This window comes from Lynx rufus, unplaced genomic scaffold (assembly GCF_022079265.1).
Source record: "Lynx rufus isolate CCGP_SWC_20201006 ecotype Redwood Valley unplaced genomic scaffold, mLynRuf1.p SCAF_4, whole genome shotgun sequence".
Taxonomy (NCBI): Eukaryota; Metazoa; Chordata; class Mammalia; order Carnivora; family Felidae; genus Lynx; species Lynx rufus.
This window is the reverse complement of record NW_025814856.1, coordinates 83407532-83425590: the sequence shown is the minus strand read 5'-3', so window position 1 is coordinate 83425590 and position 18059 is coordinate 83407532. Positions and strand designations below refer to the sequence as shown.

The 18059-nt window shown below is 39.0% G+C and overlaps 1 protein-coding gene across 2 annotated transcripts in view; it reads left to right on the top strand.

Annotated features, from left to right (window-relative positions):
- The window catches only part of MAGI2 (membrane associated guanylate kinase, WW and PDZ domain containing 2), a 1354570-nt gene that overhangs the window by 1021259 nt on the left and 315252 nt on the right, over positions 1-18059 (top strand). For both annotated transcript variants that reach the window (XM_047096111.1, XM_047096110.1), the window contains exons 8-9: positions 12139-12260; positions 14513-14695. In XM_047096111.1, coding sequence (XP_046952067.1) covers positions 12139-12260; positions 14513-14695 — 305 coding nt within the window. The remainder of the gene's footprint in view (positions 1-12138; positions 12261-14512; positions 14696-18059) is intronic.

Genomic DNA, 18059 nt, shown 5'->3' with positions numbered 1-18059 from the left:
GGTAAGAACTATTATCAAAGCTGAATACATTCGAAGGGAATGTTGTTTTCCCCTTATGATGTGAAGCGATATTGTTAAACATTATTTATTACTAGTGTTTAACAGGTGACTTTGCGTTTAATTAGACCAAATGATATTAAAATAGATTCAGCTAATTGTATACTAAAAACAGGTGGATTAAAAAAGATCTGTATTATAAGATTTCACATTTAAATTCAATATAGCTACATAAGATGAACTTCAAAATTGTGAGGGGAAAAAAAATACTCTATGCTGTGGCTTAGAAGGTTAGCCAGCTCTACTACATACAGGCAAAAGAAAGTCAATTTGCTGTGATGAACCAGTGAAATTAGTTTTGCACTAATGTAGTCTAGAAGAAACTCACCATTAGGTATGTAGTTTCTGACAGCTTATTAAGCACCATTTGTTAAGTTCATCATAATGTTAAAACATTAGTTCAGATTTCCATTAAGCACAACACTCACGTATGGAGGCTGACAAAGTCCCCTCATCCTGTTCTTACTTCCCTTTCTTCCATTTTAATTAGGTGCAAAAAAAAAGGTGAATATATTTTCAGATAGATAAAGTGATAGGAATTATTTTCTTTTTTTTTCTGTAACATTACTTAGTAGTTTACTTTGTGACATTGACTTAATGTGTAAATACTTAGTAACTATTAGTCAACCCAGAAAAGTAATATTAATAGCTAGCATCTACTAAGTTGGTACCTACCTACTTGGTAGATAGTTGGTATTTTACATAACTCATTAAATCATCACCACAAAATTTTATGTTAGATGCTATTATTCATGTTTCGTGGATGGAGAAACTTTTAGAAGTCAAGCCATCAAACTACAAGGTGAGAATAGAATTACAGCCCAGGACAGGAATTTAGAGACTTTATGTTGTCCATATTTAAGCTCTAGTTAACTCTCATACTCTAAATATAAAATAACATTAAAATCAACTTAAATTTCCATAATGTTCCATCTTTAAATGCTTTCATACAGTTTTTCTGTGTGCTCCTCAAAATAGTCCCATGAGGTAAGTAGGATATTTACAGATGGGCCATTGCAGTTCAGAGGTATCAGGGGAACTTCACAAAGGTAGTGAGTGGTGGATTCCACCTTCAAATGTAGCTTAAACTCTGAATACTGATTGGGTCTCAAAACTAGGAGAGAATGACAACTCAGACTCATTATAAGTGGCTTTCATGTTAGTGAAACCCTAGATGCACACGTGAGATTGAGGATAGCAGAGAGTGAATATGGCGCCCCTCACCCCTGTTCTTCCTCATGAGTCCACAGCTCACAGATAACCTTTATGTGCCAGGGAGAGAGTTGAGCAGTTCTCTAGATTCCACTGTGTTACCATGTAAGAAATTTCCTGCTGAGTAAGTATCTCATTTTCATTTCTTATTGTATCACTGGACCTCAGTAGGACCTCACATGCCCTTATCAAATTTGAGACAAGACATCCATATTTGTGTTATTATTGACTCCCTCATTCTCACTCACATACAACCTTAACCTGTTCATAAATATTAGTGCCGAATCATCTTATGATCGATATCATAATTGCCAGAGACATGACTTATGTTCGACTTCCACAGTTTAAAGAGCAGAGTTCAAGAAAATTGAGTTAAGATTAACCCTCAGTGAATCTGAAAGGCAATCCTTGAAGGAGACTTTTCTGGTTTAAAAACCGCATTATGCAAAGCCAGGGCTCCTAGTTCCTCACCCATATTCTCATTACCATTTCATTTTTCACAGTATGCAAAACACACACACACACACACACACACACACACACACACGTTTTCTTATGAAACCTAAGTCCCCATTTCTATGTACATAATCTATGGGTGGTCTAAAAAAAAAACAAAATCATTTCATAATCAAAATAATGTGCCGTATTTTAAAAATTTTTGCCCTTTTTACATCCATTTCCCTGTTGTAATTTACAATACTGTGAAAGTTACCAGTTTCATACAATGAATTCTGGTGAAAAGAAGTTGAGAATCGCCTGGATAAAGTATATTAAGGATTACAAACATAGACCATGCCTGTATATATGTAAATTATGTCATTTGAAAAGTAAGTGTGTATTTGTGTCAGAACCACATAAATCAGTATTGTTGGATTTGGCACTACACAGAGCTGGGCTTGAATCACACACCTGCCCCTTGCTGTGAGATCTGCAGAAAATCATTTACCCACTTTGAAGACCACATGAATTAAAAGTATGGAGCCTGTTTAGCTGAGGGTTTGGCATATAGTGTTTGTTCAATGAATAATAGTTTCCACTCCCTCTACCATTCACCATTCTCCCTTTATTTTCTCCTTTGTTTACAAGGCTGATATTCTTTCTTCAAACAATTGTTTTCTCCCCAAATTGTGGCATCTATTAAATAATTTAAATCAGAACAGGAACTAAGTGACTTTAAAACTGCAAAATGGAATGCGCTTCTGAAATATTCAACATCACACCTTTCATCTTTATTTAACGATTCAGAATGAAAAATATAAACTCAGCCCGATGTGGGAGCCTAAATTCGCCTTCCTGGTGCGTATTATGAAAAGGAACAAACACGTTATGTGAAAATACATACCCCATTACAGCTACATGGAACTATCATCTAATCTGTATGAAGCTTTGCTCTTACAGTAATGGCATAATTTTAAACGTTGTATGCTAATTATGTGAAACTCTGCAACAATACTTGTCCTGCAAAAAACAACCTATTGAAAACAACCGTGGAGTAATTCATTTCCACCTTTATTTGCTCTTAGTTCTGCTAAACCTTTATTCTCTATTCCCACTACTTTCTTTCTTTTTTTTTTCCCATGCCTTTCTTCCCAGGGTCCTTACCTTCCCAGAACGAGAGCCTTCTGCCCACACTCAGGCCCCATGGTATCATAGTGAAAGTTTATGCCAAGTATCAAAATAAGAGTGTTTTTTTGTTTGTTGGTTGGCTTTCTAGTTCCTCCTGCATCACTTTCCAGTGTGTAAAAGGAATAGCTATAGATTTGATTTCCCCCAGTCCAGGCAGTAATAAAGACCCAATAGTCAAACATAATATGTTTTAATATCTTTCTCACTATGGTTATTGGACCTGGAAATGTTGGGAGTTTTGGTACCAGATGGAATTGGAATTATCTTCATGTCCAGTTGACGGTGAGAATCGGCCACAGTACTGCCCCCAGTCTTGTCCATCCCCCATTTATTAGCACTCTTTCCCTGGCTTCCTCCTTCCTGGTTAATTGCAGATATTGGTGATGTTGTCTGCATGATTCCTCACTATTCTGAGTGTCTTTGCTAATTCTTTGACTGTCCTTGGAGTCAGGCTCCAAAGTGTTCCTGTATCCATGGCTTTGTATGTCTATCATTATATGTGAGTGATGTATGCAGTTCAGAGGACTTAACACTATAGCGTGACTTCACATTTTAACAGCACATAAATAATTTATTAATCAATAACAATGCAGTTCAACACACAGAGTATATTACAGGTCAGGTTATTCTCATACCTCCCAGCACATGATAATGTCTAGTTCCCTGGACAAATTTATTCTTCATAGTCCTGGAGCACCTCTTATTCATCCAGGAAAGAACAATACCTAGTGCATTGGAGGTGACCAGTAAAATGGTGCTGAAAGGATTGAGAATTCTAGGGAGCACCACAATTTTCCAATCTGGCTGATATGGTAAAACTCATAATGCCCCCCCAAGTTCAGGAATAAGGCATATCCTCCATGATGAAGACTTTCAGAGCTACAGCTATCCATTAGACTTAAGTCATAATGGAAGTAGGGTGACTTGCTGACAAAACCAAGCCCCATACCATGACTTGGAACTGGTTTTCCAGTCTTGTAGCTTTCATCCTCTTGCTCTACCTCCGGCTCCTACACCAGCCACAGGCAATCATGTGCATCTGTGTATTCACTTGTCTTCTACTCTAGTTAAGCAAAAGTGAATATTCCTAAACGCTTTTGTGTCCCCTACTCTCTTTCTCAAATGCCCCCTCTCCATCTGGCAAAATGCATTCTAGAGCCTCCTCCAGTGTCCCCTTTTTCTGAGGCTTTCTCTGAACCAGCAGAAAAGTCACCTTTTCTTCTCGTCCCAATTTACCCAGGACTGTCCCAGTTTTAAAACTTAAAGTCTCATGCCCTGAGAAATCCCTTAGTCCTAGGAACTGAGGTGGCTGGTCACCTGACTTGTTTGTCTCCCCAGTGGAGTAATGTGCCCTGTCGGTGAAGGAATTGTGTCATAGTCATGTTTGTGTCCCCAGCGCCTGGAACACTGATAAATTAATGAACTTAAATATGAGACTTGAAGGACAAAGCCATTCAATCATTGTTGGCAGATACCAGTGGAAGATGATGTATTAGTCTTGGCTCTTAATACAGAAAGATCCTGGAATAGTGCAGTCTTCTAGTTTCCTTCTAGATAAGCTCTATCTTACCTTTAAGTTTATAACTCACTTTTTTTTTGCTCAATTGAGAAGCGAGTTTGGAGATACCTTTGATAATAACATTGCACCCAGCAGTAATATTTAAAAGAGATGTTTTATGGGAACAAGAAGGGGATGGATAGAAAATATTTTTAAATGCATGCCCAGTGGCTCTGAAATTTTTGAAAATGAGTCTATGTATCTTGTACATCCTGGGGGCTTCATGACATGATTGACAGTGCACAGTGCTATTTCTGCTAGGAGTAAAATATCAAGCTTATACAAATGGATAAGAGATGAATGCCCCTTATATATAAAATACACATTGCAGGTCAATGTCTTAACTAAGTAACTTAACACTACTGCTGGAGAAGGGGGGAGAGAGTTCATTTATCTGAAAATATATCCACATTTGGTAAGTTCAGACTCATGAAAAATGGAGGACAGACTCCTCAGCTGTGAGAATTTCAGTGCTAATATGTGGATACTCTTCTCAGTTAGCTATGATTCTGCCTCCCACCTGCACACTATATCCCCAGGTCAGACACCCTTTTGTCCAGGAAAAGAAGGAGCAAGTAATATGTGAATAACTCAATCTTCCCACCCACATTCACACAGCAAACTCACATTACCCTCAGGTACAGTAGGGCATAATGAATGGACATTTATAGGAAGAAAATTATCACTTAAGTGTTAGAATTGGGAAGAAATCTTTCCAGAGGTGGGATTCAATTATTCTGTTTGTTTTTTTTTTTTTTTTCAAAATGCTCCTAGTAAAATAGATTCAATTCTTCCATTTATCCAAAGCTCCTATTTTAAAATAAAATATATTTAAAACATTTGTCTTTAGACTAGTACTTTTAAAAATTAGCGTTTCAAAGCTCTGTAAGGCATATTTTGTATTATGTAAGCCCTATTTTATAATTATTTTTGTTCCTGTTTTATCTCTCCTACTAGACTACATGTCTGGTTGATCTTTACCCCTCCCTGCACCTTCTTCCATAGTGCCGAGCAAAGAGTATTTGAGAAACAAATATTTGATGAATCATGATAGCATTTATTGACTACTTATATCCAGGTACTGGTCTGAAGTGATTTATTCACTTAAATTCATTTAATATGCATACTCTATGAGGTGGATATTACTTTTATCCCAACTCTACACATGAAAAATTCTGAAACACAAAGAGGGTAAATGATGTCCCCAAGGTCACACACCTAGTAGAGCTTGGATGGGAATCCCAGCAACATGTCTATAGTGATTAAGGTGTTAATATCCTACCCTGCCTTCTGGGAAGAGGGTTGGCCCCAGGAGATCCCCATAGGGTTATTATCTTCTCTTAGTTTCCAAGGCATGAAATAGTTTTTACTACTTGAAACTTCATAGTAGAGAAAACTTTATGGAGTCTTTTCAAGGCTTGTTATAAAATGAATAAACTATGCATAGGGAGGATACAATGTATGTGTTCACCAGTGCAGCTACAGTCTAAGGGTTCAGATGTGAGGAGGTAATATGCAGACTTTTATGACCACCCAGAAGCATGGGAATCCGAATTGGGGTCACAGAAAACCTAGGGAATTCCAAGGAACCAGGAGATTCACACTCCAATTCCATTCAGGAATTATTTTATATTTTTTTAAATGCTCCAAGTGAAATACATTTTGGGAAACCCCTAAAGGAGCAAGATTACATACAAGGAATGATATACTAAGCTGCAACCCAAAATCCCAAACCAGTCTTCCACACTCAATGCTGAGTGGTTGCCTCTGTGGGCTCCCTCATTTTGTCCCTAACACAGTGCTTTTCCACATGAGCACATTTCTAGGGTAACACAAGGTAGCAGCTACTAGTAATGAGCCTCTCAGATCCAAATCTTCCATCTTCATAGTAGGCTGACATTTTCACCTATCACAAGAGTGTCTTGGAAGATTTTCTGTTTTGAAGGGTTTTATGAGTCTTCAACCAAATGCAGATTGGTTCTATCACATGATCTGGCCCTAAACTTCACATAAAGTTCTGTCACAAGATATATTTCACGAGACAGTTAAACTGGAAAAACCAATGAGATCTATCACCTTTCATGGATGCCTGCCTCCCATCCATGCACTTACTCAACAAATATTTATTGAGCTCTGGCCACCTCGTCATTACCTTAAAGTAATTCGTGTAACCACCTTGACCACCTTGTAAATATTTCAGCTGCGGTACAGTCTCTACTTGAAAGCTATTCTCTTGTCTCTCTCACATCAACCCAAAGGTCTATTTCTAAACTTTCAATTTTAGTCAAGATGGTGGGAGAGTAGCCAGTGGGTACAGAAGATGTCATTTGTGACTGTGAACTAATCTCCAAAAACCCAGGAGAAGCAAGGTGGGGCATGAAGAGACTGGAAAATGGAGGCAGCACTGGTAGTGAGGGTCAGATGATGGCCTTGATGACCCTCAGCTGACCTGTCCTGTGTGTACTGATGGGCTTAGGATGTCCAACTTTACTCCTGTTTCTCCTATTCCCTCAGTGAAGGAGGTGGCAGTCAAACAGGAACCTGACCTGGGACTACTTTGAGTAGCATATCATCCAATCAGTTGCAAATATTATCCCCCCCCCCCACTCCGTGCACATTGTGAAACTTGTGATATCATAAGTCCTCTCCTCTGGAGCCAATATAGCATTTCCTAGTACTCCCCAAGGCCACATAGAGAAAAGGAGACTTCCACATCAATCTTATCAGGCAAGAAATTCCTTATTCAACTACCTTTTCACACCTTCTCAGTGTCTAACTCCAGAGGAGATTGCAACCCTAGTTGCACACTAGTGCTATCTGGGAAGTTTTGTTAATGCCAATGCCTATAGCTCATTCTGATATTAAGGCTCTGTTGATTTAGCATGGGCTTGAGTCTTCTCTCTTTGTATTTTTGTTGGTTTGCTTGTTTTTAAACTCCTCGGGTTTGTTCAGAACTACAAAGCACTGCCACAGATGAACTTATTTTAAGTTTCCCTTCCATAGTGAAAGGAGGCAGTTAGGCTGCAAATGAGTGAGCACAAAGGCAAAGACGAACTTCATCCTTGAACACCCTGATCCCTATGCCATTCCAACATGGAAGCATCTCATGTCAGTAGTTCTTGTGAAAAGAAAATTAGGTTGTTAGAATATACCCACTTTAGAATATGGCTTTTATCCCCTTAGCAGGTACCACCTAAAGATTCTATTAGTACAATGACAATAGGCTAGATATAATTAAAGGGCAAGAACTCTTGGTAGCACCCCAGGTTCCTGGTCTATATGGAAGCAAGATGAAATAGCTAGCAATGATCTTACAGAGCCTAAACAATGAGAAGGATGGTGGAATTTATCATTCACATCCTTTGTACACATTGTAAGACCCCCAAATGCTTGCTGAAAGGACTTGAAACTATTCATTTTGGAAGCACAAGGAAGACAAAGCTTTCTTACTCAGCTACAATCATATTTCTTTGTGATAGGCCTTTTCAAGCTTGGGAGCATTTTAACTTTTAAATGAATGACTTCATTTATGATGATGTGAATGTTCTGTAGCAATTAGTTCAGGATACTAAAGCCATACCCAGCTTCCACTATTTGTGGGATACAAGGCATGCCAGACTGGTTCATTGATATTTTCATTCTCTGTGAACTCTAGAAATTCACTTTGATGATGAATGGAGTATTTTCAAAATAGTGTCCATAAAGCAGGTGGCCACACATTGATTTTGCTAAGGAAATAATTACATGCAGGTGGCAGTTGGAGGAACCCAACTGTATATAGAAATGTATCTCAGAATGCTCTTATAATGTATTTTCTGAGGATAAGTTTCCTCGTGTGATGAACAGTGACCTAGCAGAACAGAAATAGAACAGACAGGAAATGAAGAAAGCTGATACTTCAGTACACTTCAAAGCAGTCTCTTGGTTTCTCAAAATTACTAACATATATTTGTAAACAAGTTTTAAAACACACACTCATCATTTAGCTATTTAACCAAAAAATAATGTCTTTCACTGTGCCCACTGCTTAGCATACAAAGATGAACACATGGCACACGTACACAGGTGTGCACAATTTGGACCCAGGCACAGGCTAGTGAGCCCCCATGGGCAGGGGTGGGGGCTACAAGAGGATGCTGCCTTCCCCCCCCCCCCCCCCCCCCCGCTCATCTGTCCCTCCCTCCCTTGTTTTCATTTAGCTCCTCTGGTTCTGTTTGCTCACTGGCCACTGTGTTCATCCGGGAGATTCCTCAGAAGTGAGGGCCTTTTCCTTCCATCCCTTGGGACACCAGGGGACTGTGCCCTGCCCCAGGGCAGTGTCTCCTACCTGAGCCCACACACACAGGAGCCTGGCTAGGAGCATACCCTTGGCCTCTCCTTGTGTTGCAAATTTATTAACAACCAATAAACCAATTAAGTGAAGACTACTAAAGAACTTTAAAAAAAAAAGAGGGAAGGAAATAAACACAAAAATCAATTATTAAACTACTGTATGATATGGTTATGATAGTTCGTGAAATTCATTATTGTGAAACTATTATTAGAATATTGTATATCACATCACGAAAACCTCTTTAATCCAAAACCTAGATAACGGTAACAGGAACGGTAACTATGTCCTCTGAACATGTTGGGTTTAACATAAATACTCAGAAGAATATAACTAGATTCTCTCTCCAGTGGAATTAGCAGCCTGAAAGCTCAAAGCTCATTTGTCACATAACACGGGTAAACAAGTAGGATCCTATATTATCAAGTTTGTTGATGGATCTTCTACCTAGATTCAACTAACATCAGCCTGATTTTGTTTACTTTGTTGACTTTGTGCCTTAAAAGTGCTCCCAAATCCTCTTAATGATGAGACAGTTTTAAAGAAAACAAACAAACAAACAAACAAACAAACTGGGACAAGAGAATTCTGTTCAAGGTTTTATGAGAGCCAAGGGGAAGAGTGGAACACAGGTTGGCAGTGTTGCTAGGGGAAGCTAGGGAAGGAGTTAAAGCCCAGATGGGAAGAGCATCGTGATGATAATGACCCTGACAGCAGCACTTATTTATAATAGGGATGAAGACTAGCTAGGCCTTGAAGAATAAACAGTAACTAAGACCTGACAATTGTGGGGTTCTCCCTATGTATCTGTGCTTTGCAAACCTTATTTCTCTGATCTTCACAGCAATCCCAAGAAGCAAATAGTTATGTCCCCATTTTGCGTACGAGAATATTGATGCTTCTGGAGTTTAGCAATTTGTCCAAGATGCCACATCACACCCAGGTCGTCTTGCTTCAAGCACTGCAGTATTGATCACTGAATCTCACATGAAAGGATAAGAGCACTGGCCTAGTGTTGTCATTGAGAGAGTAGCTCCAAGTGTGTCAAAGCAAAACGGGCATGTGGTGATGCAGCAAAGGTGAAGCCACAGAGATAAGGAAAGGCAAAGTCAGGAATGATATTTCTTCGGGTAATAGGAAGACTTCAGGGGATTTTAACAAGCAGGTTACATGAAAAGTGGAGAAAATGGAAGAGAAACCTCAAACTCTGATCCTTCTGCAATGGAGTGGGGGTATCAGAGTTTCCAGGGTGAAGAAGCTTTGAAAGATCACACGCCATAGCTCACTACACGCCACAGATCACGGTGACTCCTTTGTGCACAAGAGCATTACAGTAGTATTTACCTCCAATTGGAAAGAATTTTACATCAGGCAGACTTACTTTGGACTCCGTACTGGTGACTTCCATTACCAAAGCATTGCTATAAAGCACCCTCTTCCTAAATAGCACCAGAAGCAATATGAGAGAAAGGCCTAGGGCTTTTAAATTCCTCCCCCCCCCCAATCCCGTAAAGCCTATGGACTCAAAATACTGACAGTGATGGTAAGGATGGGACGGTGATGCTGGTGGCAGGGCGGTAACAGCTGCTGCTAGTTACTGAGCTGTCTGTGTTTGATCCCCTACCAGCACTCACTATTTCATCAAACCCTCACAACCTGCCCAGGAGGAAGGCAATATTATGTCCATACGACAGATGAAGGTTTAATCACATAACTATTCATGTGGTGGAGCTAGATTTTTTAATCCAGGGCCAATTGATTCAAGAGCCTGTGTGGCAGGCAGCTACCCTTCCCCGACCCCCGTGAGGAAGTAATTAGATACTGCAGCCATGGAATCACGTTCCTGACAACTGCTTTTCTATCTCACTAGGAAGTATCTGATTTATAATAATAGAAAATTGGTTGTTGAGACTTCGCTTCTTTTGCCTCCTTTTCTTTCTAATATGTACTTTTAGAAGACATAACGAGAGGATTCTGTGGGGGGAGGGGTGCACTTGCCAGTGTGAACTAATACATCAGAAAGAGAAGGTACGTAGGTAAGAATTGCCTTTTAGAAATAGGCATGGTCAGATCCCAGCCTTGCCACTTTGTAGGCAGGAGATTTAGAATAAGTTATCCGACCTCCCACGTGTCAGTCTCATTGCCTTTAAAACAGCAATGATTCAAATTCAGGACTGTTGCTTAACTACATTGACAAAATGTATCTACTACACTTAAAACAGAGTTAAGTACTCAGACCTGTTCGTTCCTCTTCTACCTTCTCTTTGCTCTTCAGGCTTTCATACAATAATCCTATTTCTGTTTGTACAAAGAACCAAAACCAGTGTATATGTCAGCCTTCTTGTGGGGGCATTTATATCCTACAGAAAAAGCTGTGTGGTGCTGCCATGAGGCAGAGTTGTTGGTTCCTACCCTCTTCATGGACAAGGAGCTCTAAATTTCATACAAGAATTCATTAAACTGTAAGCAGACTATAAGGGATTCTTATACTAGAAGCCCTCAAGTTAGCTGATCCACAGCTATGAGTCTGATATCTATGAGTTTATCATCTCATCATATCCAATGTAAATACTCTACTTTTGATTTATCTAAGCATCAGCCCTCCTATAGGCATTTCTACGACTTCCATAAATATATTTGGGAATCTTTCCTTCTATATCCCAGCCCTTCAATCCAGGTCTGTCTGACTCTAAAAAGTGTGAACGCTGGTCACTAGTGATCAGTGAATTTAACTTATCTTGTTAGATATGGGGTCTTTGCAAAGCTGAGATGATACTCTTCTCAACACCATTTGGTATACATTTCCTTTGCTGACCATTTGTTTTATTTTTTTAATGTTTTTGAACATTTATTTATTTTTGAGGGACAGAGTACGAGAGGGGAAGGAGCAGAGAGAGAGAGGGAGACAGAGAATACCAAGCAGGCTCCACCCTGTCAGCACAGAGCCCAACACAAGGCTCGAACCCATAAACCGTGAGATCATGACCTGAGCTGAAGTCAGACGCTTAACCGACTGAGCCACCCAGGCACCCCTGACCATTTGTTTTAATGCATCAAACTCATCTCACAGCAGACCAGAAAGCAAGTGCACATTCTAGTTCTTTGGCTGAATCATGCATGATTTAAATACAATAACATATGATCGAGCTATTGAGAACTCTGCCTCTGTCACAGAAATGTGAGTTGTCCATGGGCCAGCAGAGGCCTGACCTCATGCGGGGGTGGGGGTGGGGGGGGGGGACTTGACTAATCACATAAGGTGTCTCTTAATCGCCTGCTCTCTGTGGAGCTATACATATGTTCTCTTAAATGACTTTGCCCCACTGTTATCCTAATTTGAAATTTTATTTTTTAGCCACATAAATAGAAGAACACAGTTTGAAAACCCTGTCCTGGAAGCAAAAAGGAAGCTACAGCAGCATAACATGCCCCACACAGAACTTGGAACAAAGCCCCTGCAGGCCCCAGGTTTCCGAGGTAAGTACCATGTCAACGTGCAACGTTTCAAGGGGAAAAATCATCTATCAAACTGCCCGTTCTTCCAAATATGCCTTTAGCTTGGACTGTTTCAAATAATCGATGTGCTTTCCCCAAACCCTGCTATTAGCTTTAGCTGGGTGGTAGCTCTGTTTCTAAACGGATGCACTTAGCAACCATGGATTAAGTTAAAGCCTCCGGCAGTACCTTGTAGAAATGTACAGCATGTTGCCAGGTGGAGATTAATGGGTTTTGACAGTGGTACTGTGACTGCAGATTCATAGAGACTCATAGGTTTGTCCTCAAAGACCACGCACAAGAATAAGGCTTGTTCTCCTCTGTGACAGTAGACGGCTCCTCATCGACATTACCCAGGCCCAAATCTGCCCGCCCCCGCGCTGTGCTGGAGAGGTCGCGCAGCGTGACTGACTTGTCTTACTGTCTGCGCAACCGCACAGGGAGGCCCTGGCCCTTTGGTATGTCCGAGGCTGCTCACTGCACTTGACCACACGTTGGAACCACGTAGTGGGATGAGTGCTGCACAAACTTTTCACATCTTGTGGGCTCTTGCTCGTCAACGAAAGCATGAACACCTTACCACTACTGCACAATCACAATGAATGTAAAGGTCTCACTAAAGCTTCTCTCCAATTGTACATGTTACATTTATAAAGGAAACGTAGATGGCAAGGTTACATGCATGTTTCATTTGCATTTTAAAGAAGAGAGATGTAATGAGAAAGAATGAAATCTGGCCTTTTGTAGCAATGTGGATGGAACTGGAGAGTGTTATGCTAAGTGAAATAAGTCATATGGAGAAAGACAGATACCATATGTTTTCACTCTTATGTGGATCCTCAGAAACTTAACTGAAGACCATGGGAGAGGGGAAGGAAAAATAAAAGTTAGAGAGAGAAGGGCCAAACCATAAAAGACTCTTAAAAACTGAGAATAAACTGAAGGTTGATGGGGGCTGGGAGGGAGGGGAAAGTCAGTGATGGGCATTGAGGAGGGTACCTGTTGGGATGAGCAGTGGGTGTTGTATGGAAACCAACGTGACAACAAATTTCATATTAAAAACATAATAAAAAATATAGTAGAGAGATGTAAAATAAGCTTAAATGTAAAATAGAGAATTATATTTAATATTTTAAAAGATATGTGTGATATATAAATACATAAATTAAAATTCCAATATGATGACTCATTATATCTACTGCATATCACCCAAAATGTAACAGCAGCAAAAGCACCAAAATAGTTAGCTAAGTTACTATATATAGGGTGACTGTTGCAAATATCAAATCATATCACCCAAAGTGTGTGTGTATGTACCTATATATATACAGACACACATATATATACACACACATATTTGACTGAGGTAGCATTTAAAGCAGATATTAATTCTATTTCCCAGCCTGTTATTTTTAAGCATTTAATATGCTTCGGAATATGTTTATTACAGATCATAGCTGGAAAAGCATATTCTATAACAAATTAGTGGTCAAACCTAGATGAGTGGGGTCAAGTTTTGTTCAGATTATTTAGGTATATGATTTGAATGTATCAACAATATTGTTACAAAATGTGTTACCTTTACATTCATAATTATATAGAGAAATATCAGCTTGCCTTTTGCTCACCTTTCAGAGTATACTAAAGACTACAAGGTCAGTAGAACTTTATCTGGTTATTTTATAGCATCTTACAATATAAACAAAAGTTAACTCAGTTCCCACATCCAGGTAGTCCTTCTGAACAATTGAGACCTTTGAAAAGATGGTAGCATACCATGGCTGCTATTCTTTTAAAAATAAAATAGTCCATTTTGGCTTTCTAGTTTTATCCCTTAAAGGATTTATACAGCCACTCACACATACCTCCTGCTTGGAGTCCTTTAGAACAAGAGAAATGTATCCAGATGTGTCTGGATGATTTGGGCTCTTCTTTATCTGTAGGTGTTGACAGCCTGTTGATTCGGCCCTTTTTAAAAAGCCCAAGGAGGGCTACTTTGGTGAATGGAAACATTGACCGACAGAAAATCTTTCCACAAACCAAGCAGCTTTTGCACCTTTCCTGGATGCGTGGGACTGCTGTGTGTCAGCAGGTCACTCCCCACCCCCTGCTTGCGTTTACTACAGGAGACCCCACACCTACCCCTGGGATTGCTGCTCAGTAGGGGGTTTCCTCTGCATGAGAACTTGCCTTAAACATGCTTTTTCTTTTTTAACTTATATTGGCCAATGTAGAAAAACCACTCTTCACCCGGGATGCATCCCAGTTGAAGGGAACGTTCCTCAGCACCACCCTAAAAAAGAGCAACATGGGTTTTGGATTCACCATCATTGGTGGAGACGAGCCTGATGAGTTTCTGCAGGTGAAAAGTGTCATTCCCGATGGCCCTGCAGCACAGGATGGGAAAATGGAAACAGGTGAGTTCCTTACTACTTCGGAAATTTGCTTTACAATATCTTTCTTTCTTTTTCTTTTTTCTTTCTTTTTTTTTTCCTAAAGCAAATAGGAGGAGTTTCTTTGTGTTTTTCATTTGAAGGTCAAAGATCACTTCACTTTAGGGAAACTAGAAATTATGTTTCTCCTAAGTTTAAGAGTATCAAATTGAAGTATTTTGGAAATAGCTCCAAGTATCACTTTTGTCTCATTTTTCCCACTGCCCCTTCTATTTGCTGGATTTAATGGACTCTTGAGATTGACACTTTTCTAACTTATTTTTAGAGTTCCTTCTTAGAGATGTGATTAACATTTCATACTATTCTACCTTATATTCAACCATTGATATTTTAAAATCTGCATTAATCTTGTGAGAGTCTCATGCTGAATTGCCCAGGTTAGATATTTAAATATGTATGTTCATCTCATAGAAAAAAGTGTTGAATGGTATTCATCTTTATATGTCCCTATCAATATTTTACCATATAGGGTTTTTTTTCCTGTAGTTGTTACGAATCCATTTTCACATGCAGTTACTTGGATGTCTATCAAATTAGAATCAAAATTCATTTAACATGGAGATGCAGAAGCAAACTATGAAGGTCAAGAAAATGTAAAATATGAAAGGTGTACAGAGGTAGAGAAAAAACGTAATGAACTAAGTCTGGTTTTCAAGTCTGATTTTGAATTCTCCCACCTGGCCCATGACCTTGGATTAATCCCATAATTTATAAATGCTAGTTTCCTTATCTGGAAAAAAAAATGGAAGAAGAAATTAAAAGACATGTTTTTGAGAGAGAAAGTGCAAGCCAGGGGAGGGACAAAGAGAGAGGGTGAGAGAGAATCCCAAACAGGCCTCACACTGTCAGCTCAGAGCCTGATGTGGGACTCTATCTCATGAACCATGAAATCATGACTTGAGTCGAAATCAAGAGTCTGTCGCTTAACCAACTGAGCCACCCAGGTGCCCCAGAAGAAATCAGATTTTATCTTACGTACTTAAAATACTGGTTCAAGAATTCTGTACTGTAGTTTTTGAAATACATAAGAAAGAGTATATAAAGTTCTGTAACTATATCTCCAACAACTATATTGCCATTTCACATTTTCAACAAGGTTGATTTAATTTGTGGTATTAACTCACCAAAGTTAATGGTCCTAGTAGAAACACAAATTAGAGAATTACTTTTGAGGGAAAGTTATCACATATGTCTGTATGGTCTATATGTTTGTGAATTTGCCATTCAACAAATGGTGAATATTACCATTTATTAAATGGTTCCTCCAGAAATTACTTCTTTTCAGTGTCACCTAATGAATACATTTGTCACTGCCACTCACTAGTGAGTAATAATCCATTTAATACGTGTTGTATCTCCTTAAAAGTTGAGTGAAGTTTTAAAACTAACTCACCACATTTTTTAAACACTACAGTTGTAAAAATCATGTGCACATAATTTTCTGTAAGAGTTAAGTTTAAAGAGTGTCCAATTCCACTGCTCATCTAGTGTTATTTTACTAAGCAGCCACACCTTCATGGTCAAAAAATCACGGAGAAATATCAAATGACTCAACTAGAAATCATCTTATTGCTTACAATTAGAATAAGAGGAAATTATGGAATTAATAGCATCCTAGTAGAGGAAATGTGATCCTCAAAGCTTTTGAACTTCAGTGAAAGACTTAATAAGCCTATTTCTTTTCATAATATAGTTATTTTTTCTCTGATCCAACCCACTATTCCATGTTTCAAAACTAGAAAAGAGTTTTTTCAGTGTAAACTTAAAAGATAAAAATAAGACATTCGCACAGCAAAGCTTTTTCCCTTCTTACTCATCGTGCTAGTTTGCTATAGTCACACAGTCCAAGCCAGCCTCATTCAACAACAAAGTCAAAGCTTTTATTTATAATTGAGCAGACTTTCTTCATTTAAAGTAATCACAAAACAGGTCCCAACAGAGAAAGAACCTAGGATTTAATTCTATTCACTGTCTCCTATTTATTCCTATTCATTAATTCAAGAACACATGTTCAGTTCCTCACTTTCACAGCCATTACAGACAAGAGGGTCACAAAGATGGATATAACAAGGCCCGACTCTCAAGGAGTTTACATCTAGGAGCTTGTTCAGATACATGAACAAGTAGTTGTAACACAATATGTGTAGGATAAATCTGTCATAACCATGATGTTGACACAAAGTCAAGCGAGTGGGAGGAGGAAGCAACAGAAATTTTTTAAAAGAAAAGGGTATTCCTAACCATATAATCTTATTAGACTTTTATAGGAATGATAAAATACTCAAACAATTTACATGTTCATTGTTAATTGTGAGATAATTTGAAATAAAATGTAAACACACTTCAGTGACATTGCACAAGTTATATTAGGAATGACTCCTCAGTTCATTCAGCTAATATTTTATGAATAGCCATATGTCCTAGCCATGCTGCTAATTATTAAGGATGCAAAAATTAAGAGATGACTGTTTCTCTCCTTAAGGATCTTACACTATATGGGGCGCCTGGGTGGCTCAGTTGGTTAAGCCTCCAACTTAGGCTCAGGTCATGATCTCGCGGTTTGTGAGTTCGAGCCCCGCATCATGCTCTGTGCTGACAGCTCAGAGCCTGGAGCCTGCTTCGGATTCTGTGTCTCCCTCTCTCTCTGCCCCTCCCCTGCTTATGCTGTGTCTCTCTCTGTCTCAAAAATAAAAACATTTTAAAAAATTTTAAAAAAAGATCTTACACTATAGAAATAATGAGTGACATGTTAATGAATATTTATATCAACATAATAATAATAATATGTACAGGGGCACCTGGGTGGCTCAGTTGGTTGAGCATCTGACTTTGGCTCAGGTCATGATCTCGCAGTCCATGAGTTCAAGCCCCATGTTGGGCTGTGTGCTGACAGCTCAGAGCCTGGAGCCTGCTTCAGATTCTGTGTCTCCCTCTCTCTCTGTCCCTCCCCCTCTCACTCTCTGTCTCTCTCTGTCTCTCAAAAATGAATAAAAATTTTTAAAAAATTAATAGAAAAATATATGTACAAAGTCCAGAAATAGTACAGAGAAATGGGAAATCAAATCCATTGGGAGATGCTTAGGGAGGGCCTCATAGAGAAGATGATGACTGACAAAGTTTCTAGTGATGAATAGCTGCTTGCTAGGTGGACAAATAAGGAAAGCCCTAGAAAGAGGAAATAACACGTGCAAAGGCACAGTAGTAGAGAATGCCTTTGATAATGATTTACAGTGTATGCCAATATTCCAAGTTAATTAGACATTCATGTGAAGTATCAAATAAAATGATAATCATAACTGGTAAAGATGAACTACTATGACTCACAGCA